At 49.8% G+C, this 25190-nt stretch overlaps 2 protein-coding genes and 1 long non-coding RNA gene across 8 annotated transcripts in view; 1 reads left to right on the top strand and 2 right to left on the bottom strand.

The window, feature by feature from the left end:
- Positions 1 to 1492: 1492 nt before the first annotated feature.
- ORM1 (orosomucoid 1) lies at positions 1493 to 4896 on the bottom strand. The gene is made up of 6 exons (XM_054500710.1): positions 4709 to 4896; positions 4152 to 4294; positions 3887 to 3957; positions 3077 to 3184; positions 2818 to 2921; positions 1493 to 1677 (listed from the first exon to the last, which is right to left on the bottom strand). The coding sequence occupies exons 1-6, from the start codon at positions 4820 to 4822 to the stop codon at positions 1612 to 1614; spliced, it is 606 nt and encodes a 201-aa protein (XP_054356685.1). The 5' UTR covers positions 4823 to 4896; the 3' UTR covers positions 1493 to 1611.
- Positions 4897 to 8632: 3736 nt separating this feature from the next.
- LOC129044067 (uncharacterized) lies at positions 8633 to 13597 on the top strand. The gene is made up of 3 exons (XR_008504598.2): positions 8633 to 8835; positions 9556 to 9708; positions 12850 to 13597. It is a non-coding gene; the product is annotated as an uncharacterized LOC129044067 (long non-coding RNA).
- A 3514-nt stretch (positions 13598 to 17111) lies between these two features.
- Positions 17112 to 25190, bottom strand: part of COL27A1 (collagen type XXVII alpha 1 chain) — a 160070-nt gene continuing 151991 nt past the window's right edge. For 4 of the 6 annotated variants that reach the window (XM_063649839.1, XM_054501615.2, XM_063649840.1 and 1 more), the window contains 5 exons: positions 24953 to 25018; positions 22930 to 23098; positions 21842 to 21951; positions 20141 to 20359; positions 17112 to 19074 (listed from right to left, as the gene is read on the bottom strand). In XM_063649839.1, coding sequence (XP_063505909.1) covers positions 18928 to 19074; positions 20141 to 20359; positions 21842 to 21951; positions 22930 to 23098; positions 24953 to 25018 — 711 coding nt within the window. In that variant the 3' untranslated portion in view covers positions 17112 to 18927. Of the gene's footprint in view, positions 19075 to 20140; positions 20360 to 21841; positions 21952 to 22929; positions 23099 to 24952; positions 25019 to 25190 lie in introns of those variants that run through there. The other 2 variants (XM_063649841.1, XR_010123360.1) reach the window with 2 other exon arrangements.

Here is a 25190-nt window from a genome sequence, read left to right as displayed (position 1 = left end):
CGCAGCTGCACACGTGGAATTGCTCAAACAATTCAGGCCCAACTTTTCTGCCACGGAAGGGGTGCTGCTTCCCTCATGTAACAAGAGGCTGTCAATCACGAGCACCCAGGTTGGGGTGAGGCTGGCCCTTCCTGGCATGTGCCGCTGAGTGGGCTGTGCCTCGGGCTTGGCTCCACCTCAGGGCTCCACATTTGCAAGATGTCAGCTGATTTCCAGGGACCAGCCTCACCCTTACGTGTTGTCTCCTCCTTCTGGGTCTCCCAGATGAGCACCCTGAGAACACGTCCATGGAGACACCCAGCCCTTCTGGCCTGGGCCCCAAGCCCTCTGCATCACCCCAGCCCTTCCCTGCCCTGCCCTGCCCTGGCCCAGGCAACCGTCTCTTGCCTGGATGCCCAGAGCAGCCTTCACTCGGGCCTTCCTGCCTCCAGCCTGCTCCCTTCAACGTGCCTCCCCCGATGGCCGTGGTAATACTGGAATAAGGTCCTTGTGATTGGCACCACATGCCTGAACTCTCCCCACCCCATCCACCTTGTATTAGTCTGTTCTCACATTGCTATAAAGAAATACCTGAGACTGGGTTGTTTATGAAAAAAGATTTAATTGACTCACAGTTCTGCAGGCTTCAGAGGAAGCATGGCTGGGAGGCCTCAGGAAACTTACAATCATGGTGGAAGGCAAAGAGGAAGCAAGTCTCTCCTTCACAAGAAAGCAGGAGAGAGAGAGCGAAGGGGGAGGTGCTACACACTTTTAAACAATGAGATCTTGTGAGAAACAGCACTCTGGGGATGGTGCTAAACCATTAGAAACCACCCCCATGATAAAATCACCTCCCACCAGGACCCACCTCCAACACATGGGGCTGAAAATTCCATGTGAGATTCGGGTGGGGACACAGAGCCAAACAATATCAAACCTCCACTGCTGTTCAGGGTCTTCTGCCTCAAGGTTACTCAAATGCATCCTCTCATTTCCTTGCTTGCAGCAGAAACAGAAAAGGATTTTTTTTTTTATAACTAGTTGAAGTTTTATTACAATCTTGCTGTTAGGAGACAGGCCTTACAGTAGTCTCAGTTTAGAAATTCACATTTGTTTGCTTGTGTTATTTTAAATGGACACATAATGTACATATTTATGGGGCACTGTGTGATAATGTTCCCAACACAAAGAAATGGTAAATGTTTGAGGTGGTGGAAATGACCCTGATTTGATGATCACACATTGTACACAGGAACAGCAGGTTGCATTATGCTCCTCATCTTTCTAGATTGGTTCAGATGCCCCTTCCAGGAAGCCTTCCCAGATTTCCACCCTGCAGAAGAAAGCGTCTTCCCACAGTGCTGGGCTCCCACAGCACTCGGTGCCTGTCATCATCCATCCTGGCATGTGTGGGGCTCTTCCCACCAGGGACAGTGTCTTATCCAGTGCCCAGCCAGGGTTGAACTCGGGGCAGGCTTCAGAATGAATGAATGAACAAATGACTAACAACCTAGCTGTTCCAATCACAGAAGCTTTATTGATGCAAGTGAGGGAAAAAGCTGAGGTACACATGTCGGGTTGGAGGGGCAGGATGGCCCCCAAGTCTCTGTCCTGATCCAAGGCTATGTCCTCCTAGGATTCCCCCTCCTCCTGTTTCCTCTCCTTCTCGTGCTGCTTCTCCAGTGGTTCACACTTATCCTAGAAGGCAGCGAGGAGTTGGGGTGAGGGGGGAGCAGAGGGATGGGGAAAGGGTGGGAGGTCTTCCGGGGAGAGGGCAGAATGAGCTCTGGCCTGTGGAACCAGCTCAACCAGGGCTCCAACCCTGGCACTGTCACTTCCCAGCTGGGTGATCTTGGGCAAATCATTTTCTGTCTCTGAACCTCAGCTTACTTGCCTCTAAAATGGGAGCTCAGACCCTTAAGAACCACTGGCATTTACTGAGCACTTAGGACCCGCCGGGCCCTTATGCTGCAGCTCCTGAATTCCTCACAACCACCACTACTATGCAGATGATGTAACTGAGGGTCAGGGTGGCCTTGGGACCCATTCGAGGCTCCCTAGCCAGACAGTGGGGGTGCCAGGCTGTGGATCAGGTGAGCTGACTACAGTGGTTTTGTTCATAAGCCCTGTCCCAGGATCCTGGGACTGGGGATGGGGGCAGGAGGTAGTTCACATCCCTGGTGGTCATCTCAGGTGGCAAAAGGATGGGATTGTTTTGCTTTGAATAGTCATGTAAGTACTGCATGTATGTGTTTTAAATATTGGAACCAGCTCATCGGCGCTGTGATTTCACAGGTATTAGGGCACAGGGCCACACCAACGCAAGTCTTCCAAACACAGGTTTAAAGAAAAGTGTTAAGGAGCTCATTATAAAGTAATTCTCATTTGTAGCAAAAATTGGGATGGTGACTGTGACCGTGCTGCAGTGTGGGTGACATTGAAAACCACGGTATCAATTCCCCACTGCATGGGTATTAAAAATGAGCGGGGAGTGGAGGTGGGGTGAAAGCCTGGGGTTTGGGAGGCGTCTGTAGGTGGTAACTCCCCACATTGCGTCCCCTCCAATTGCCAATCCACCAACCCCTTGGATCACGCTGTTCCCTCCTGTTAGCTTTGAGGTACTCCCTGGTTTCACAGGGACTTCTCCCTCCTGGGCTCTCATCCACCACCCCTGGGCCTCTGTAGAGCTCAGCTGTCCCTACAGTGAGGCAGGTGCCTAAGAGCAGAAGATCTGCCTAGCTGTGAAGCCTTGCCTGGCAGCTCTCCCCCTCTGGGCCTCTGGGGCTGCCCAAGTTGGGCCATGGACAAGGTGGGCACTGCCCAATCCCTTGCATTTACCTTTTTCTGATCGGTGTACACGACTTCTGACTTGGGAATGTGCAAGCAGTCGAGAGCTTCGTAGAACTCTCCCAGTTGCTCCTTGGTTGTCTCTGGCTTGTCAGCTGCAGGGGGAGCGAGGAGACTGACTGGGGACATGGTGGGGCCCTGGAGGGGGGCCAGGGAGGGCTGGGGTTCTGGGGTCCCAGCCCCAGGGGTGGGTGAATGGGGGAGTGAGGCCTGAGTGGGGAATGAGTTTGGGGATGCTAAGCATGCCTACCATAGACAGACAGCCCCCAATTCTTCTCATCGTTCACGTTGAAAGCGAGCATGTAGGTCTTGCGGTCCCTGAGGATCAGCAGGTGAGCAAAATGCTCTTGGCCTCCCTCTGGAAGAGAAAAAGAGCCTCTGGGTGAGAACATGGGATGGCACAATGGTGCCCGTCTTACAGGTGAGGAGGCCTAGGTGTGTCCAGGGCCACACAACCCATGAGTGAAGGCCCGGGGCTCCTTTGGGCCACCGTGTGCCTGGCCCCTGCTACGTGCCCGGCTCCACGCCAATCACTTTCTGTACATGGGATCTCAGGAGCCTCACACAGACTGTGGCTGTCACGGCCTTTCTCCCCGTTTTACAGATGAGGAGAATGAGGCCCAGAGAGGAGGCTCGGGCTGCTAAACGGTGTGAGTTCAGCTCCATCAGCTCTCTGCTATGTACCACCTCTGCGGTGATGGGGGACATAGTTGAAGGCACCAGCTCTCCAAATACAGGCTTCTTCCACTGGTTTGCAAAGGGTCTTAAAGAGGGCATGAGAGAGAGGCAGATCTGAAGCCAGCCTGGAGTTCCAATTCTAGTTCTAAGTATAAGCTGTGTGACTTCGGGGAAACTATTTGAGGTCTCTGTTCTTCTGTTTCCTCATCTAATTCTCGCAGTGTTCTATTAGAGTTGTTTCTGAGCACGTCATTAGAGCTCAAAAATGTTAGTGGTTATTTCTCTGTGCCCAAAGCCTCCAGGGCTCTACATCCAGCCCCCACCTTATGCTGGCCTGCCCTGTTCCCACAGTGAACCCTCCTGCCTGAGGGCTGGCCCTCACCGTATCTGGAGATGGTCCCATTTTCCCGCTGGACATTCAGGTAAGTGGTGTTATAGAAGCACTGGTCCTGTCTAAAAAACAGAAGGCGGAAGGAAAACAGGAAGATTATTGAGAAGTGTCCAATCGCCCATCACAGTCCAGGGCCAAGAGTCCGGTGGAGATTAAAGCCAACCCTCCTGGTTCCACCCATGGGAAGGCCAAAGCCAGGAAGAGGGTCTTCTGGCCAGAAGCTGAGATGGGGGTGCGTTGGAATGGGGGTTCTCACCGGGTCTGGTACTCTCTGAGAAATATCGTGTCCTCTGTCTTGTTGGGGGTAAAGTAAAAGAAGGTTGCTTGGATCTCCTGAACCGACTTATTGTACTCCTCGTTTCGAAAGGCCGATGCGATATAAAACCACTTGCCAGTGATCTGGGGAGAAAGTCGGAGGTAGTGATGGGGGCTTGATGCTGAATCTTTGACTGTCAGCTGGGAAGAGACTCAGGCAGATCTCTCCCTGATTTTGCAAATGGGGAGATGAGGCCCCCTGGTGGGCAGTGCGCATGCGGGAGCTCACCCTGAGGATCAGTCATTGTCCCCCAGGCAGCCCCTCCAGGCCCAGCACAGAACCATCTTCCGTGAAGGACTCTGCAGTGAGGCTTCAGAGTGGAGGCAGGGGGTGCCTCCAGAGTTCCCTGGGCTGGTGAGAATTTCACCCCGGGGACCCAGAAGAGAAAAGGGCAGAGCCGGGAGCAGGGGTCTGACCACAGCCAGCAGGGAAAGGGAAGCCCAGAGAAGGGAGGCAGCTGCCCATGTGCTCAGGACAGGGCTAGCCCAGGCACTCACCAGGTCCAGGGTGGCATTGGTGATGGGCACCGGTACCAGGTTGGCACACAATGGGATCTGGGCTTCCAGCAGAGGTAGGAGGCTCAGGACTGTAAGAACCCAGGATAGCGCCATACTGAGACTAAGAGGCACGTAGAGCCAGGCAGTGCCGGTGGCTGCAGGGTGCAGTCACCTTTATAATAAACTGTGGGCGGTCACTTGGAGCCCAGCAAAAGTTTACTTTGTGTCTGTGACACAATCCTGCCAGCACTTGGGAAATGCCTTGCACAAAACCTTCCCCCAGCTCAGAGTACCACCTCCAAACCCAGGTCTAATTTGAGTTCCTGACATGGAGAGGTTATAAAAGCCCTAGACTATGGCTGCCCAAGGCCAAGGTGGGTGCGGGGCTGCAGCAACATTAGTAAACGCGTGAGTCCACAGATTTCCGTAGAGAGGCCTCCCGCTCAGTAATCTCATGTCTTCATTCAATTCCTATCCCTCTGAGCGCCAAGACTTACTTCAGTGGGACCCAACCACAAACCTCATGATGAAGCCACCTTTGAGAGTCCCCAGGCTGGCATGTTGTGGCGGGGAGAGTTGGGGCGAGCGACGCCGGGTGAAGGCAAACATGGATTCAGTTCCACTGAGTGTGGCAACAGCTGTGTCAGAGCCAAAGTTCAATGGGGCCCCGACCCAGCCCTGGACGCAGGCACATTTCCGAAAAGGGACATCCAAGTCGAATGTCTATTTCCAGTAAATATACTACTCGAACCATCTCCCAACATCTCAAACAGGAAACTGTCTCCCTGTTTTCCCCCATTCTCTGCCATCTGAGCAGGCAGCTTGCTTCTCTTTCACCAATACGCCCCCAATCCTGGAGCAGTGCCCAGCACTTCAAGGGCACTCGGTATATACTGTGGAATGAGTGATTCCATGGCCCATTTGCATTCCTACCTCATGGGTCAAGTCCTTTTTGTATGAATAAATACTTTCAGAAAGTATTCTTTTTTTTTTTTTTTTTGATACAGAGTTTCACTCTTGTCCCCCAGGCTGGAGGGCAATGGCTGGATCTCGGCTCACTGCAACCTCTGCCTCCTGGGTTCAAGCGATTCTCCTGCCTCAGCCTCCTGAGTCACTGGGATTACTGGTGCCCTCCACAACGCCCAGGTAATTTTTGTTGTTGTTGTTATTTTCAGTAGAGATGGGGTTTCTCCATGTTGGCCAGGCTGGTCTTGAACTCCCGACCTCAGGTGATTCACCCGTCTCGGCCTCCCAAAGTGCTGGGATTACTCAGAAAGTATTCTTATGGTATGATTATAATTTTGCATTCTTATTCATTTCATTCTGAATACTTTTTCATATTTCAGTGTAGTTTGTAGTTAAAAGCTTAATGGGGCCAAGATGGGAGAATCACCTGAGGCCTGGAGTTCAAGACTAGCCTGGGCAACATAGTGAGACCCTATCTTTACACAAAAATATTTAAAAATTAGCCAGGGTGGCCGGGCGCAGTGGCTCACGCCTGTAATCCCAGCATTTTGGGAGGCTGAGGTGGGTGGATCACGAGGTCAGGAGATCGAGACTATCCTGGCTAACATGGTGAAACCCCATCTCTACTAAAAATACAAAAACAAAATTAGCCGGGCGTGGTGGTGGGCGCCTGTAATCCCAGCTACTTGGGAGGCTGAGGCGGGAGAATGGCGTGAACCTGGGAGGTGGAGCTTGCAGTGAGCCGAGATGGCGCCACTGCACTCCAGCCTGGGTGACAGAGTGAGACTCCGTCTCAAGAAAAAAAAAAAAAAAAATTAGCCAGGTCTGGTGCCATGTGCCTGCAAGCCTAACTACTCTGGAGTCTGAGGCTGGAGGATTGCTTGAGCCCAGGAGTTCAAAGCTGAAGTAAGCTGTGATTTTGCCACTACACTCCAGCCTGTATGATGGAGCAAGAGACCCTGTCTCAAAAATAAATAAATAAATAAAAGTATAATGGATGCACAACTTTTCATTCACTTACTCTATTCTTTTTTTGTTTTTGTTTTTGTTTTTGTTCTGAAATGGCGTCTCACTCTGTCACCCAGGCTGGAGTGTAGTGGCGGGATCTTGGCTCACTGCAACCTCTGCCTCCCAGGCTCAAGAGATCCTCCCAGCTCAGCCTCCCAAGTAGCTAAGACCACAGGTGCGTGCCACCACACCTGGCTAATTTTTTGTACTTTTGTAGAGATGGGGTCTCATCATGTTGCCCAGGCTGGTCTCAAACTCCTGAGCTTAAGCGATCTGCCCACCTCGGCCTCCCAGAGTACTGGGATTACAGGCATGAGCCACTGTGCCTGGCCCGCTTACTATATTCTAACCTACTTAGTCATGTCCTTTATGTCTACGGCACTTTTTTTTTTTTTCCAAGCTCTTCAAGTTGGAGTGCAGTGGTGTGAATCATAGCTCAACTGCAGCCTCAAACCCCTGGGCTCAAGCAATCCTCCCACCTCAGCCTCTGGAGTAGCTAGGACTATAGGCACGCACCACCACACTTGGCTAATTAAATTTAAAAAACAAAAAATTGTAGAGACAGAGTCTCACTATGTTGCCCAGACTGGTCTTGAACTTCTGGCCTCAAGTGATCCTCCTGCCTCAGCCTCCCAAAGTGCTGGATTATAGGCATGAGCCACCGCTCCCAGCCTATCTGACAGCATTTCATATTGTGATTTTTCTTCTGATGATAAGTGTCAGAGAGCAGCCAATTTCCCTTTTAAAATTACCATAGTATCCAAGGGAAAGAAAACCATGTGCTATGCACAAAGTCTTACATATTAATGTTCATAACAGCATTGCTCAAAATAGCCAAAATTAGAAATAATCCAAGGGCGGGCACCATGGCTCACGCCTGTAATCCCAGCACTTTGGGAGGCCGAGGTGCGCGGTTCATGAGGTCAAGAGATAGAGACAAGCCTGGCCAACATGGAGAAACTCCGTCTCTACTAAAAACACAAAAATTAGCTGAGTGTGGTGGTGGGCACCTGTAGTACCAGCTACTCGGGAGGCTGAAGCAGGAGAATCACTTGAACCTGGGAGGTGGAGCTTGCAGTGAGCCGAGATCATGCCACTGCACTCCAGCCTGGCGACAGAGCAAGACTCCGTCTAAAAAACAAAAGCAAAAGCAAAAACAAAAACAAAAAAAAAAAAAAGAAAGAAACAATCCAAATGCCCATCAACAGGAAAATGGTAAATAAAAATGTGGCATTTTCTTACAAACGAATATTACTTAACAATAAAAATAGTTAAACTGTTGATACATATAACACCATGGATGAATCTCAAAAACGCTATGCTGAACAAAAGAAGCCAGATACAAAGGAGCTTATATACTGTATGGTTGTGTTCTAGAACAGCTCAAACAAATCTATAATTTTAGAAATCAGATCAGTGGTTGCCAGGGGCAAAAGAGGGCAATTTGACTGCAAAAGCGTATGAGAGAACACTGAAGTGGATGACAACGATCCAGGTTGTCATTGTGGTGGCCATTATACACACACGTATAGTTGTAAAAACTAATTGAACAGTAAACCTAAAATGTGTGCATTTTCTTTTATTTATTCAACCTCAAGAAAGCCGATGTTTTAAAAACCCTCCTCCCAAACATGACAAATCCAAAAGCACTAAGGATTTTGAATGTCAGTTTGGCAATGCACAAGTGAGTCTCCTTATCCCCATCCTTCTCAGAACAGAAATGTCCCTTTTTTTTTTCCTTTCTTTTTTGTGTTTTTGCCAGCTTGGTTTGTTTTTTGAATTTGCATTGCTCTAATTTGAGGCTTGAAACAATGACTGGAGTTATCAAGAGGGAAGAGAGCAGGTGAGAGAGTGGGTGTATCAGGCAGCTGGAAGGTCTGTGCAGCTGTAGCACGTGATAAGTGGGAGTGGCCAGACTTTATGTTGAAGAGGTTGGCAGGAGATGGAGCCTGCAGGGCATGGAAGCCAGGCTGAGGGGTTCACTAGACTTAGGAGGTGTTGGAGAGAAATGGAAAGATTTTAAAAGGGTTTGGAAAGACATAACCAGACTGGTTCTTCAGAAAGATCGCTCTGCCTGAATGGGAAGAATGGGGAGGGCTAGGGTAGGAGATTAAACCTGAGAAACCAGCTGGAGCTGATGCAGTGGTCCAGGGGTGAGATGATGGGGACAGACTCCAGATACCATTTATCTATCTATCATCTATCTATCTATCTATCTATCTATCTATCTATCTATCTATCTATCATCTATCTATCTATCATCTATCTATCATCTATCTCTATATCTATCATCTATCTCTATCTATCTATCTATCTATCTATCATCTATCTATCTATCTATCTATCTATCTATCTGAGACAAGGTTTCACTCTGTCACCCAGGCTAGAGTGCAGTGGCACGATCTCAGTTCACTGCAGCCTCCGCCTCCCGAGTTTCAGCAATTCTCCTATCCAGCCACCCGAGTAGCTGGGATTACAGGTGTCATTACCACACCTGGTTAATTTTTTTTGTATTTTTGGTAGGGACAGGGTTTTGCCAGGTTTGCCAGGCTGATCTTGAACTCCTGACCTCAAGTGATCCACCCACCTCGGCCTTCCAAAGTGCTGGGATTTCAGGTGTAAGCCACCGCGCCCAGCCCAGATACCATGTATTTTGAGGAGACGCTGAGCATTGTGTGGGGACAGCACCACCATTAGACCTGGACTACTGGGGCCCAGGGATTTAGAGGGCCCCACATATCACACCCACCCACCCACCCACAAACACACAACAGTTTATTAAATAACAGATAAGCACCTCTGTCCTTTGGGATCTGGTGCCTGGTACTGGCACAGGGGGACCCACATCACTAATTATTCTCTTTCACAACCAGCACCGTTCAGGCCCCAGGAAACAATCTCTACATGCGGCACTCGACTCTGAAAACAACAGGTCAAGTGTCCTGATGCTTCGTGGATGATGTCACCGCAGACAGAGGAGACAGATGCTGCTTCAAGAGAGGATTTGAGTGAACTTGAACTTAGAGGTAAGAAAAAAGGCAAATTAACATTTTAACTATTCCCTTTCAGCATAAATGCCAACAAAAAAAACTCTTGTTTTGCCAGAAACACAAAGTCTATTTTCTTGCAGTGTGTGGTTAGAGAGATCCTCCTGAGTTAGAAATAAACAGTACTTGCAACAGTTGCACATTGTTGCTGAGAAACATTTGGCAATATTGCATCATTATTACTCCTAAATGTGTGTGTCTGATGTCTGTAGATGGTGCCCACATACAGCCTGAATCTAATTCTTTTTATTTTTATTTTTTTGAGACACAGTCTGGCTCTGTCACCCAGGCTGGAGTGCAGTGGCACAATCTTGGCTTACTGCAACCTCCATCTCCCAGGTTCAAGCAATTCTCCTGCCTCAGCCTCCCGAATAACTGGGATTACAGGCCCCCGCCACCACACCTGGCTAATTTTTGTATTTTTAGTATGGACGAGGTTTCATCATGTTGGCCAGCCTTGTCTCAAACTCCTGACCTCAAATGATCCGCCTGCCTCAACCTCCCAAAGTGCTGGGATTACAGGTGTGAGTCACTGCGTCAGGCCAATTGAATCTGGTCTTGACATGGGCATGTAGAGGCTGCATGCTAGCCTCGTGAATAATTTTTAGTTGTACAAATCTTTTGGACACGATTTAATTAATTAATTAAATTTCTTTTTTTTCTTTTTTTTTTTTTTTCCCTGAGACGGAGTCTCACTCTGTCGCCCAGGCTGGAGTGCAGTGGCGCAATCTCAGCTCACCGCAAGCTCCACCTCCTGGGTTCACGCCATTCTCCTGCCTCAGCCTCCTGAGTAGCTGGGAATACAGGCGCCCGCCACCACGCCCAGCTAATTTTTTTTTGTATTTTTCTTAGTAGAGACGGGGTTTCACTGGGTTAGCCAGGATGGTCTCGATCTCCTGACCTCGTGATCCGCCCGCCTCAGCCTCCCAAAGTGCTAGGATAATTAATTAAATTTCTAAAACTTAAATGTAAACATGTCAGCTTCATTTAAAATACTTTTGATTTATAACGTTCAGGCACTTAAGCCAATGGTCTGGGGTCTCCGTCTGCTCGAGTGTAGAGATCCCAGGTGCAGCCTGCGTAGGGGGAGGGTGAATAAGGAGAGCTACTGCCATTCAAAGCGGAGCTGTGCACTGTGAATGCAGTACAGAGGCGCTTCCGAGTGCCTCTCCTCGGCGGGAGTAAGTGGTCTTCAGCGTCCTCACTGTCCCTCAGGCTGCCACTTGGGGGTCTCATTCTCCACCTTAGACTATCCAAGTAATTCCTCCAAGCTCATCTGGCACCCACCCTACCACAGTACCGTTTTCTCCATCTCCTAACATTTCAGGTATGCTTGAATGCCTCTAAAGACTGAGGCTTTCAGTAGTCCTTTCTAGCTTGTCTGGCCCTATCCTCCATCTGGCCCTGGCAGGATGTCAAAAGAAGTTAGGCAGAAACAAAAGAGAGAGAAAAGGCCTCAGGGCAGGCAGTACAGGCTGGTGGTGAAGCGCAAGTTGCTGAACTTCTCTGTGCCTCAGTATCTCTACCTGTAAAATGAGAATAATAGTGGTACCTACTTCATTGGGTTGTTATGAGGATTAAATTGGTACATAGTTGCAATGCTTGGTTTTTTAAAGTTTTTTAAAATTTTTTGATAGGGATGGGAGGTCTCATTATGTTGCCCAGGCTGGTCTCAAACTCCCGGGCTCAAGTGATCCTCCCACTTCAGCCTCCCAAAGTGCTGCGTTTACAGGCATGAGCTACCACACCCATAAAATGCTTGTTAAATAAAATAAATTTGCTCCTAAGGGTCTTCTGATTATAATAACTATCGCTGTCAGTTTAACCATCCCCCAGACAAGCTGGGGTCGGGAGGGAAGAAAGACTCCTGCATTGCATATGTACTTCAGTGATTGCAAGCTACATCTCACTCTTAAAGACATCAAAACGTGAAAACGTGTCTATCCTAGGGTCAAGAAAATAGGACATTCCCCCCATTATATAGATGAGGGAAAAAGTGGCCCAGAGAGGTGAGGCAGCATGGGAAAGGTCACACAGCAGGTGAGCTGGAGGTCATCAGGGAAATGTACCTGTTTGAAACACTTCATTTCCTGAAAAAGTCACATTCCACCCTTCTTCATCAAGGCCAGAGCCAAGGTCTGTGTAAGACCAGCTTGTGACCTGCTTCCACATGAGAATACATAGGCCGAGCAAATTGTCCTCATGGGGAACTCTGTGTCTGGGCTGAGGAAAGACCCAAAAAGATTTTCTCAAGTTCAAATCCTGTTTTGTGATCTTGGGCAACTTAAGTAATCTCTTTGAACTTCAGTTTCCTCATCTGAAAAGCCAGGGTTACAACATGTGTCCCACGAGATTGTGCATGAGATGAAAATGTGGCATCACACGCACATGCGCACATGAGATCACACTGAGCGTGCCACCTGGTGTGCCGTCCATGCACAAGAAATTGTAGCCATTGTTCTTCTGAATGGTGCTATTCTTGGGTTGAACCATATGAAACTGGGTTTTGCAGGTCCAAAAGCATTGGATATTATTCTATTTCGTACCGTTCACTCTACTATTATTGAACAATAGTCCTTTCTGTGGCTGGCAAGAAAGGCAGAGCATATCGGCCCCATTTTGCAGAGAGAGAAACTGAGGCCTAGAGAGAAAGAATGACCTACCCAGGGCCATGTCCCAGTCAGGAACTGGAATCTGCCTGCCAGCCTCTCCTTTTCTCACTCTTCTTTTCCAATCCTGAGCTGCTGGCCATTATGGGTTGTGACCATAGCTAGGGTTTGATTCATTGTGAACAGGGCAAACACAGGCTGGCCTGGGCTTTCCCCTGGAGTTGGCCCAGCCTGGGCAGTCCACCTGACTGTTTCCTGACACTCAGTTGTGCAACAGGAGATTGGGAACTGTGGGTACTGCCAGTTTAGGAAAAGTTTCCTTCTGTCCCCAACAACCTCCTATCTGCCCCTGCTGGGAATGAGCTGGCCCAGCTCCAGCATCCTCACTGGCCCACCTGGGATTGGACACCAGGCCGAGAGTCGTTGAGTGTCACAGTTCTAACATGGCTCCTCTTGCTTTCCCCTCTGGCCCTTTTTGCTGGCTTTTTCAATCTCTACCCATGTCTTCCAGGCCTAGCAGATGCTGCTGATGCCTCCAGAGCTCTGAGTGCAGTGCAGACCTCTCTCCTTTCCTCGAAGCGCAGGCAGCTGCCTCCTGGATGGCTCTGTTCCAGGGCCCCATGGTGGTCAAACCCAACTTGCCAACTCAGACCTCTGCTCATCTGTGCAAAGCTGTGACTTGTCATGTTCCCAGCTCCATACCGCAGGCCTCCTCACCCTTTCCTGTAGCCCCACATGGGACCACTTACTGTTCCCAAATGCACAGTGCTACCTTTACCTCTGGGCCTTGGCAGGCACTGTTCCCTCTCCCCCAAGTGCCCTTCGCCATCTGGCTCACTACTATTCCTTCTCTTTCAACCTCAGCTTGAGGAGTGTGATGGTTAATTTTATGTATCACCTTGACTGGGCCACAGGGTGCCCAGATATTTGGCCAAACACTATTCTGGGTGTGTCTGTAAGTCGGCTTCATCCAATCAGTTGAAGGCCTGAATAGAACAAACAGGCTGAGTACAAGCAAATTCCTTCTGCCTGACTGCCTTGAAGCTGGGACAGGTTTTTTCCCTGCCTTTGGACTTGAATTGAACCATCGGGTTTTCCTGGGTCTCAAAGCTGCCAGCAGCCAATCTTAAGGGTTTGTCAGCTTCCATCATTGCATGAGCCAATTTCATATAATAAATCCCTTAATATAGCCTATTGGTTCTGTTTCTCTGGAGAACCCTAATACAGTGGGTCACCTCCTATCTTCTCCCTGCTGAGATTTCATCAACTATACCTCCCCTTTCCCCCCTCTCAGGCACGTGGCCTCCCCCTCTCCAAGCCCCTAACCACACATGGCCCAACCCCTCCAGCTGCATCCACAGGAATCAGGACTCAGGACTCAGAGCTACTCAGACATGCTGCCAGATCTGTCTCTGTACCTCCAGTGCCCACACACAACTGGGCACCAGGGAGGTGCTCTATAAACTCATGTGGAGGAAATGAAGATGAGAGTTCCTGATGGCAACTGTTTAACAAGTTTGAGTACTGAAAGTACTCCGTAGCTACAGTAGAGAACAAGATGTGTTCCCTGGTCTCACAGAGGTTGCTATTTATTTATTTATTTATATAGAGATGGAGTCTCACTCTGTTGCCCAGGCTGGAGTACAATGGCACGATCTCGGCTCACTGCAAACTCCGCCTCCTGGATTCAAGCAATTCTCCTGCCTCAGCCTCCCAAGTAGCTGGGATTAACAGGCGTACGTTGCCATGTCCGGCTAATGTTTTGTATTTTAGCAGAGACGATATTTCATCATGTTGCCTAGGCTGGTCTCAAACTCTTGAGCTCAGATAATCCACCAGCCTTAGCCTCCCAAAGTGCTGGGATTACAGGCATCAGCCACCACGCCTGGCCTCTCACAGAGCTTTCTATGTGGGAAAACAGACATTGCAGTGACAACTTTCCCATCTACAAAATGGGAAGCGTTCTTGAACAGCTAGGGGTGACAATGTATGCCAGACCTCAGGACTGGGCCATTCTGGCTCAATTCTATTTCTGATTGTCAGGCAAAGAAATAAAAAGAACATTCGTATTGCCTCCCCTTCCCAAGTTTTTGAAACCATTTTCCAGCCTTAGAAAGCAGCGCAGCGCAGTGCAGTGCAGTGGTTCTCGGGACTTTAGCACGCACCAGAATCTCCAGGGGGTTTGTGAAAAAGATTGCTGATCCCATCCTTGGAGGCTGTGATTCAGTAGGTTTGGGGTGAGGCCAAGAATTTGCATTTCAAAGGAGCTCTCAGGTCTGCTAGCTCTGGAATCTGATGCACATAACAGTGCTGTTAGCAGTCATGAGTTTGAATTAAAGCTTTGCCTTTCTCCTTTTTTTTTTTTTTGAGATGGAGTCTAGCTTCCTCCCCGAGGCTGGATGTAATGGTATGATCTGGCCTCACTGCAGTCTCTGCCTCCCAGGTTCAAGCGATTCTCCTGCTTCAGCCCCCCAAGTAGCTGAGACTACAGGTGCATGCCACCACGCCTGGCTAACTTTTGCATTTTTTTTAGTAGAGACGGGGTTTCACCATGTTGGCTAGGCTGGTCTAAAGTTCCTGACCTCAGGTGATCCACCCGCCTCTACCTCCCAAAGTGATGGGATTACAGGCATGAGCCACTATGCCTGGCCTGAATCACAGCTTTGCCTTGGCTTCACCTGTGATCACAGGCCCTTCCCTGGGCTTCAGTTGCCCTCCATGTAAAATGGGAGGGTGTGCTTTTGATGTGGGGATCACCGTGCTTTTGATGTGGGGATCACCATGCCTTTCCAGACCTTGCCTCCTGGGCTCTGTGGAACCATGGCAGGGTGGCTCTGGGGCTCACTGTCTGTGGCAGTGCAGGAAGTTGGGGTTGGGGGCAGAAAACTGAGCTGTATGTGGACTGATAACCTTGATACTCAGTGCAAGTTTTTTGTTTTTTTTTTTTTTTTTTTGAGACAGAGTCTCGCTTTGTCACCCAGGCTGGAGTGCAGTGGCGCGATCTCAGCTCACTGCAAGCTCCGCCTCCCGGGTTCACACCATTCTCCTGCCTCAGCCGCCTGGGTAGCTGGGATGGCAGGCACCCACCACCACACCCAGCTAACTTTTTTGTATTTTTAGTAGAGACGGGGTTTCACTGTGTTAGCCAGAATTGTCTCGATCTCCTGACCTCGTGATCCGCCTGCCTCGGCCTCCCAAAGTGCTGGGATTACAGGCGTGAGCCACTGCGCCCGGCTGCAAGTTTTTAACATATAAAATCCTGGGTACAAACTCAACTGTTAGTGATGTGTTCTTTCTCTTCAATGAGAAGGGCAGAAAAGTTCTGATTCATTCATTGTCCCAGGGAAGGAAGAACAAGCTGAGGAAGAAAGAGATCTGAAACAAGGGTCAGGAAATGTGGGCTCCAGGCCAGGATACTCAGATACGTATAAATTTCAGATAAATAACAAATAAAAAGATTTTTAGCATAAGCATAGCCTCAAAATTGCATGGAGCATACTTGTACTACAAAATAGCTATTGTTTATCTGAAATTCAAATTCATCTGGGCATCCTATATTTTTTAAGTCTGGCAACCCTATCTCCCAGACTCACACCCACTCACTTCTTCCGTGGCAGGTACTATTGTGACTTCTCTCAAGAATGTGACAGGCAGGGATCACTCCTTTTGAAGCATTATTCACAATAGCCAAAGGTAGAAACAGCCCAAATGTCCACCAATTTGGCTCAAATATCCACCAGCTTATGAGTAAGTAAACAAAATGTGGTTTATCCATACGATGGAGTACATTCAACCATAAAAAGAATGAAGTACTGATACACGTTACGACACAGACGAATCTTGAAAACATCACGCTGAGTGAAAGAGGCCTGGGGTCACAAAAGGCCACATACTGTATGATTCCACTTGTATTAGGTTGGTGCCAAAGTAATTGCGGTTTTTGCCATTTAGAGGTAATGACAAAAACCACAATTACTTTGGCACCAATGTAATATAAAATGTCTGGAGCAGGCAGAGCCGTGGACACAGAAAGCAGGCTGGTGATTTTCCAGGGGTTGGGGGAGGGTGGGACTGCTAAAATGGGTACAGGTTTCCTTTAGGGGTGATGAAAATAATACGAAATTAGATCATGGTGACATTGCACACCATTCTGAATGTACTATCACCAGTGGCAAATTTTATGTTATGTGTAATTAACCGCAATCATAATAAAAACAAATTGCTCATGTTAACCTCAGTGTACCTCCTCCCTGTGTGTTAGGAGTTGAATCGTGTCCCCCCAAAAGATATGTCCTAACCCCCTGCGCCAGTGAATGTGACCTCATTTGGAGATAAGGCCTTTGCAGATGAAAGTAAGTTAAGGTGGGGTCATGAGTGTGGGCTCTAATCCAATATGACTGGGGTCCTCATAAAGAGAAGATGGAGCAGAGAGACACATCAGAACACGTGTCACCACAGGGACACAGACCGAAGTGCTGCAGCTGCAAGCCAAGGAATGACTGGGGCTACCAGGAGCGGGAAGAGGTAAGGAAAGATCCTCCCCTTGAGGCTTTGGAGGGAGCGTGGCCCTGCCAACACTTTGCCTGTGTGAACTTCTGGCCTCCAGAACTGCGATAGAGACCGTTCTGTGTTGTTTGAAGTCACCAAGTTTGTGGTATTTGTTACAGCGTAAGGAGGACATCCTCTGAGCATCTCCTCCCACTCCCTGTCCCAGCCCAGCCAGAAACTGCCCCCCTGAGCTTTGAGAAGCAGCACAGGACCACAGGCGTGTCATTCCATTGCCTCAGTTTTAAATATTTATTTAAAATCCAGAGGGGAAAAGGAGAAACGGAACCCATTGGGGTTTTAATACACTGACATGTGGACAGAGACGTAAACGAAGACAGCAGGAAAATCCAAGAATGAGACAGAGGCCAGTGGATTCTGGCGGCAGGAGGAATCCGAGCGCTGAGATGAGGCCGGAGCTGCTACAAACATGCACTTCCACGCAGAGCGTCCAGGCTGGGGCGGCGGGGCGAGGATACAGAAGTGTCGGGAGGGGGACGGGCCAAAGTGAGGTATTAAATAATAAAAATCAAATCCAATTCCCAAAGAGACACAACTTTAGGAGACAAATACACAAATAGAGACTTTCACATACATTTTCCCCTTCTATAAAAATAATTCCATGGTTAAAATAACCTCAAAATCCAATTCAAGCGCCGACTTGTTCGCTGATGTAGCACAATTCAGAGGACGCTGAATGTCACTATGGTGTCGAACTCCGAGATTCCCATTATTATTCTGTCTCCTTGACCCAAATTTACACTTGGAGCTAATGACAATGGGTTTCTGCAGAATTTAATGACAATGAAAAAGCAGGAACGATGATTGCATCTTGCAAGGACGGGCTCCTGGAAGTGAGGACCTCGGAAGAGGCGATACGGCTTCCTGAGATGGTTCCATATTGATGCTTCACCTCTAAGGCTAGCCCCGACACAACGCCGCTTTTGTGATTGGTTTCTTCAAGGTCAAGTCTTCACCCAAGACCTCTCCAGGACACGCCTTCCAAGGCCAGCCTCACCTCCCTCCAGGACCGCGAAGGGCCAAGCCAACATGCTTCGCACCCAGGCCTCCCTGCTGCCTTAAAAGGACAGACATTTCAAGGTCCATAAGTTATAAGGTAAATCTCTCTACTTCTTGTTTCTGGTAGGGTTTGTTTTTGTTTTTGTTTTTGTTTTGCTTTTTTTTGTTTTTTTCCTTTTTTCTTTTCTTTTTTCCTCCTTAGCAGATTACCTGATGAGCACAAGGGTGATGCTAGGAAAATTCAAAAATTCCCCAAACTTTGTCATTTGGAGGAGAGAGAAAGATGCGGATGATGCCCCACATCCAAAAGTTTCTTCAAAGTCTGTGGCAAAATAATGGTAGCACCTTCAGAATCTTAAATAGGGTTGTTTTTTTTTTCCTTAAAAAAATCACATACACTACGAGAGACAATTGCGAGCACCAGCGATTTCACAGTGGGAGGTAGCAAACATGGGCACCCCCAGCCCGAGGATCTCGCCGCTTCCCACGCCTGGCTGCTCCTTCCCATCCTCTCACCTCTTTCCCGGGTGAAAAAAAAATAGTAACGCACCTTCTTTTTGTTTGTTTAAATAATATATATATACTTCTGTCTTTCCTTTTCTCCTTTTTTCATGTCTCCTTTCTAATATTGCACATCAATAGCTCCCTAGCAGGGACCAGCTGACGAGACGCCCCCTTCCCTCAAGTTGCTTGAATGTGGGGCTCTTTGGGCAGGAAGCTGGGGAGGGAACGGGGTGGCCGCAGAGCTGAGAGGCCATGGGGCTCAGGCGGGTTGCAGGTCCAGCTTACTCTGGCTGGCTCTTTGGTTGGTCTTTGGGGCTAAGCTGGGATCCATTGTTCCCAAGGACACCCTATCCCTTCCTACCCCCACCCACTTCTACTGGGCAGACAACAGCTGGGGTCTGCCCAAGGACCCTTGGGCAAAGGAGCTGCCTCTCCTGGAGCCATCTGCCCCTCAGTACCCTCCCCTTGCCTCTTCCTCTTCCCTCCTCCGTGAGGCCTAGAGGGGCCAAGAGGTCAGAGGTCAGAGGAAGCACGCAGGTCCAACTTCCAGGCGGTACTGCTTCCCTGATGAGGCAGGAGGGAGGTTGTCCACACTGATGATGGGCAGCTGTTGGGGGTCTTGGGTCCGGAAGGTGAAGAGTGTCTGATGCCAGCGGCCATCTTGGACCTGAAGGCGGAAGGAAAAGTGCACACGTACATCCATTATGATTCTCATCGTACATCATGGGCATTTTCCCTTCCATCTTTCCTCACAACTTTTAATGGCTATACCGTATTTCACTGTAGCAATGACCTATATGGCACATTTAGATGCTTCCACTCTTTTTATTCTTATAAGTTATGCTGTCATGAACATCACCGTAACTACACCTTTGTGCACATTCTTAATTATTTCCCTAGAACAAATTCTAGAAGGATTGTTCTAGAATTGCTAGACCAAAAAACAAGTACATCTCATATATATATATTTTTAAATTTATTTTTTCAATAAGTTTTTGAGGAACAGGTGGTGTTTGGTTACATGAATAAGTTCTTTAGTGTACACGGTACCCAATGCGTAGTCTTTTATCCCTCACCCCTCTCCCACCCTTTTCCCCAAGTCCTCAAATTCTGTTGTACCATTCTTATGCCTTTGTGTCTTCATAGCTTAGCTACCCCCAAAATAAGTACATTTCTAAGGTTTTGGATATATATTAGAGCTGCTATCCAGAAAGCCTCTACCAATTTATTTTCTTCCAACAGCTTCATGCGAGATTGTTGGTTTCCCCACATCCTCATGAACACTGTGTAGTATTATTAGTTGTTCAGTCTTATAAAACTGATTTTTGCCTTTTCTCAACTTTCTGTCTTCCCCTCCCCTGACAACCCACCCTGTTCAGGGCATTTGAAAATGACCAAAAAATATAATGAGAAGAAATTAGCCCGACTAGGGTGGGAGCAGGGAGAAGAAATATATCTTCTTTAAAAGAGCCTTGCAAGTAAGTACAACATCTACTAGCCCGAAGAATTTTTACCAGCCCAGACCTCCCCTCAGAGCTTCCCAGAGAGGACAGTGAGTAAAAACGATTTTAGAAAACTGTTATATTACACAAAGATAAAATTATATCTATCACATTAATATATTATAGTATTAAAATGTTAGATATAATCTTATACTAGAAACACATTTTTGCAAACAAGTGTTTTTCCAGTTGTCCCCACATGAGGAGCCTAGGAGGGGCTCTGAGAGTTACCTTGCAGCCATCCATGGACACCTCGGGCCGGAACTGACCCCCAGCTTCAAAAATCTGTCCGTTCCAGGCCCGGAAGCGCACGGCCTGCTTGGCTGGGGTCTGTCCAGTGCCCTCCTGCCACACGGTCATGTTAAGGCAGTGGATGGTGATGTGCTGGGTCACCTCGGAGCTTAGCAGGTGCAGGAAATTCATCTGGACCCGGCTGATGGCAAACTCGACCTGTAGAGAAGCAACGGCAGTGAGCGGCTCAGGCTGCCCCTCACACCCCCTACACTGAGAGTTCCCTGGCTCTCTACGGAGGGAACAGGGATAGGCCCCTTCCTGGCAAGCACTTCCTGATATGCTCCCAGACGTGTGCCCACTTGATAGACAGGGAAACTGAGGTCTGCGTGAGCTGGTCTCATAGGTTCTTGGCTGCGTAAGTGGGAAAGGCCTGCCTGACTCCAGAGCCAGAGCTTCAAAGGTCTTGGTGCCATCTGATCCACTCCCCTACTGTATGGGGGGTCTTTGGGCTGAGCTAGGATCCAGGGGCTCAGTGAGGGAGAGGGTTTTGCCCAAGACTGAGAGACTCATAGAGTGCAGAGGAAATGAGAGGTGCTTTCGAGGCCCTTCCTAAGTCCCAAGATCCCTGTGAGGTGGGATGGGGTGCTGCCGGAAATGGCAGACCTGAGAACAAACAACAGGGCAGGATTTATGGCTTCAGCGCTTTCCCACACAGAGCCAGGGCCTCTCCCTGCCATTGTTTCTGATGGGGAAGGTGACCCAGTTGGGCATTCATGCCGCCAACCCAGGCGCCAACTCCAGCCTCACCCCTCTGCTAGGCAGGTTTGCTGCGTGATCCCAAAACCTTCGAGTCACCAGGGAAGAGAGCCTGTGGAGGTCACCAAGTCCCTGCTGGACTGTGAGCTCTGGCCGCAGGGGAGTTTCGAGTCTGACCTCCCTGTCCTGGCTCAGGGCCTGGCACATGATAGGGACCCAACAAAGACCTGGCGACTGGCTGGCTGCCTCTCCTAGAGATTCTCAAACTGCCAGTCTGACCCAGTCAGGACAAGGCATCTCCCAGGGGATGTGGCTGATGAAATGGGAGGGTTCCTTTCCCCCGCAGTCAGAGCAGCTTCTCACTGTGGCATAAATTGCCCCCAAATTCGGAAGGCTTAGTGGAACTACAGACCCACAATCCACTGAGGATCCCTGGGCTAGGGAGCTGTCAGGTCTCATGCTGCCACCTGCCTTGGTTTGTTGTTGAGTGGCCCTGTACCACCTAAAATGCTAAGCCCAGAAACAGGCACGTGGTACACAGGCACTGAACATGAGTTAAGTATTTGCATACACAATTCATGCAACATGCTTCAGATGAGCATCACACTAGTTTTCTCTTTTATTTCATGCTGATGATTCATGGTTTCACAAGCCAGGCCAGCTTGGCCAACTGCTCTGCTTTAGATATTAGGCAGAAGACTCCATTTGAAGAAAGAATCATCAGCATCATATGACTCGAAAGGGTTTGTGGCTACAAATTAGTCCTACTCTCTCCCAATTTATAGATAAGGAAACTGAGTCTCGGAAGGAGGCGATAACTTTCCCAAGGGCATGCCGTAAGACTGGCACAGCTCAGAACAGAACCTGGGTTGGTTGTGGCCCAGGGCAGGCTGGGGATAGAGACAGACAGCCTGGGGGGGCAGTGTGGGAGCTGATGGGTACCTTGGAGGCCGTGATGGGCTTGAGACACGTCTGTCCACCATGCGTGAAGTTGCAGGAGACCTCGATGGTGTCAGATGAGCAGCCAAGGTTTGGATCCACCCAGTAGGTACCTGCAGGCAGCGTGGGATGGAGGTGATGTATGTGTCTGGGGGATGAGCCCATACCTTGGTTCTGCAGATGGACTCTGCATCTTGTGACCTGCCGCGCCCCAGGTGAGCATGAAGTCAGGGTGGGTGGGCGGAAAAGGGATTCCTCCAACCAAGATGGAAGGAAACCTTCTGTGCAGAGCTCACAACTGGCAGAGCCCCCAGAGGGCGGTCACATGGCTAAGTACTTGCCTATGTTGCTACTGGGATGCATCCATTTTACAGAGAAGACAACTGACATTGAGAGAGGCTGGGCCACTTGCACAAGGGATTGGGGGATCATTTAGTTGAACGGATTCTTCGAGGCCTAGGGCTCCTCCTAGGGCCTGCCAGGGGAGGGTGGGAGTCAGGGCTCCCACCCCACAGCCAGCGCTGCTGCTCACATCTGGCTTCCCCACTGGGCTTCTCAGGAAGCCAAAACCTTTGCAGCTCAAGAGTGGAACAACCGGCCATCTAGTCCCAGCCGCTTGTGCAGAGGAGGCAAGGGCAGCTCGGGATGGGGCCATGGCTTGCCCTAGCTCACAGACCAAGTCTGAGGCAGGACTGACATTGGAACTCAGGTCTGTCTGGCTCCACAGCTTGTCCTTCACAGCACCACATCAGCTCACAGATGAGAGAGTAGAGTACTCATGCTCAGAAAGGGGGAAAATCCTGGCTCACCCGGGAGCCTGTGACAGGATGGGCCCCGGGGGTGGGGACTCTTACAGCCTCAGGGGCTTTTTCTGCCAGAACTCTTGTCTCTTTGCACTGAAATGGTCATCCCCAGCATGCGGATCTTGGTATATTGTAAGGCTCTGTGACTGCTGAGTGAATAAATGACTGCCAGTGTATCTGTCTTGCTGAGGACAAAAACTCAGCCAAAATGCGGCGGAAATCAAATACTCCACCTGCCCCAGCTCCCCACCGCCAGGCGCACCCACCCCCGGCAGGAAGCCTTCTCACCATCCACCATCTTTTGCTCACAGTCCATGAGGTCCCTGCAGACCCGGGCGGGGTTCTCTTTGGTGCCCAGGGGTGTCTTAATGCTCTGGATGAGGTTGCTGAGGTAGTGTAAGGTTTTAAAGATCTCTCCTCCCTGGTCCAGCACCAGCCGGTCCGGATAGCTGTAACCCTGTCATGAAGAGAGGGTGGCCATTGGGACCTTAGGGTCCTGGTCTAGGGGTTCAAGCCTCCACAGCCCCAGGTTCTCACGACCTGGGAGATATCTCGGTTCCACGGTCATGGCTAGAGCACGGGTTGGGTTTCTCTTTATTTTGCAGATAAGAAAATGGGCCAGGGACAAAGTGCAGGAGGAGAGGCTATCACGATGGCTCAGACGCTTGAAAAGAGCTCAGGGTCAGACCATGTTCTCTGATATGGGACAGGCAGAGCCCCGTGAATGAGGTAGGTGAGGGTGCGTGGGACACTTGGCGGCGGCCCCCAATCTCTATCTGCAAAGAGTCTGTGGAGGAAGGGGAGGTGCTGGGGGGAGCTGACTTGGGGGTCACACAGTCCCCACTGGGCTCCCCTAGGGTGGGAGCCAGGGTCTCCGTGAGGCACCAGGAGACGGGACTGGGGCCAGCAGGCACAAGTGCTGGGAGGAGGACTTCAGCTCAGAGAAGGAGCAGATCTCCACTAGGGGGCAGGAGGGGACCACGGATGCTAAACAGCTGGCCATTCAGGGTTACCCTGGCCAGAATTCTCCCTTAAGCCTCAGCTTCCAGAGCTACAAATCAGAGCTAAATAAACCCTCCTTCCACTGGGGGTGGCGGAGGTCACGTGTGCGTGTGCATGTGTGTGCATGCATGTGTGGACATGTGTCAGAGACCAGCAGCCGCTCAACCAATCCATTTCTTCTGCCTGGACAGACTACCTCTCCAGCCTTATTTGTGCTCTAGCCAATGGGATGGAAGTGGAGCGATGCCAGCCCCATAGAGGCCTGGCCTAGAGACCCTCCTGCACAATTCTCTACACTGTCTTTCCCCGGTGGTGCCTCCCCCTGGTGTGGAGTGACCTTGGGGACCATGTGTGGGAGAGGAAGAGGGCAGAGCCCCTGGCAGGTAGCCAAGATCTCTCATCAACAAGCCAATTAACTTTTATGTGCACGAGAAATAAGCCTCTATTCTACCAGCAATGCAGAGTGGGTAGGAGGTGCTTGATAAACGGAGCCACTTTCCTTCATCATGTTAAGGATGTTTCAGGTCAGCGCTCTCCTGTGCGGCATCACTGGCCTCTAGGGATGGAAGGAAACGCTTCCCTTCTCCAGCCACACTAGATCCTGAGTGTCCCCCTCTCTTTCCACTGACCTCCCCGGATGGATGGTAAGGGGTTCATCCATGCTGTCCTCCACCCTAGACTGTGAGCCCTCTGAAAGTCAAGGCTGTGACTGGCCATCCATCTGTCTCAGCATCCAGCACAGGGAACAAACAGAAATGTTCACAGGAGGTCTGAGCTGGGGGCAGTAAGTTCTCTGTCATGTGAAGGAGGCAAGGCTGCAAAGGGGGCTCCTGACCAATGCTGGACTAGAGGACATGGGACTCCCTTCTCAGCCTGGAGTCTTACAGCTGAGTTGATCACAGGCCAGGTTCTTAGCAGAGCCCCATGGGCTAACCATGAGCTTCTTACTCCTGAAGAAACATGGGGGTGAGCCCTGGGAAGCTGCTGTAGGCTCTGGGCCCAGGCAAGCTTCTCCCCCTGACTCCAGCCAGCAAGAGCTTGAAGAATCTGAGAGGCCTCCGGAGAAAGCTCAAGGGCTCAGGGCCTGTTTCTGGCCTTGCTCTGCCTGCACTGGCCATGGGACCTTGGACTCACTGCCCATTCTGAGCCTCAGTACAAACGCCCATTTGTGGATGCGAGATGCCACCAAGACCAGGACTCTGGAATGCTCCATGCAGGCCACACGGAAGGCACTGACCACATGTGGGCCATTATCTATTTGTGTTTCTCCCAGGAAGGGATCCCACATGGGGAGAGCCCCTGGAGATACCTCTGGCCTGAGTGCTCCACTGGTGTCCATCCACGTCTGGAAAGCTGCCCCAAGATCATCTTGTTGCTGGGCAAGGAAAAGACAGGGTATGTATTGTGGCCCCCCAGGATTCTGCACACCCATCAAGCAGGAGCCCCAGGGCCACATTCCCTGGCAGGATCTTGGCCAAGTCATATGCCCTCTGCAGAACTCTCGGTCCTTCCTCTCTTTGCAGACAGTCAAAGCCGACCCTGCCATT

Source organism: Pongo pygmaeus, chromosome 13, assembly GCF_028885625.2.
Source record: "Pongo pygmaeus isolate AG05252 chromosome 13, NHGRI_mPonPyg2-v2.0_pri, whole genome shotgun sequence".
NCBI classification, from domain to species: Eukaryota; Metazoa; Chordata; class Mammalia; order Primates; family Hominidae; genus Pongo; species Pongo pygmaeus.
Note: the sequence above shows the minus strand (reverse complement) of the source record. Positions and strands in the feature narration are given on the sequence as shown.

Excerpts from the sequence above, each read along its gene's own strand:
- ORM1 (XM_054500710.1), bottom strand. The coding sequence starts at position 4,822 with ATGGCGCTATCCTGGGTTCTTACAGTCCTGAGCCTCCTACCTCTGCTG. Across the intron at positions 3,958-4,151 it reads CTCAGAGAGTACCAGACCCG|ACAGGACCAGTGCTTCTATA; the intron begins GTGAGAACCCCC and ends TCTGTTTTTTAG. Across the intron at positions 1,678-2,817 it reads TGTACACCGATCAGAAAAAG|GATAAGTGTGAACCACTGGA; the intron begins GTAAATGCAAGG and ends GCTGCCTTCTAG.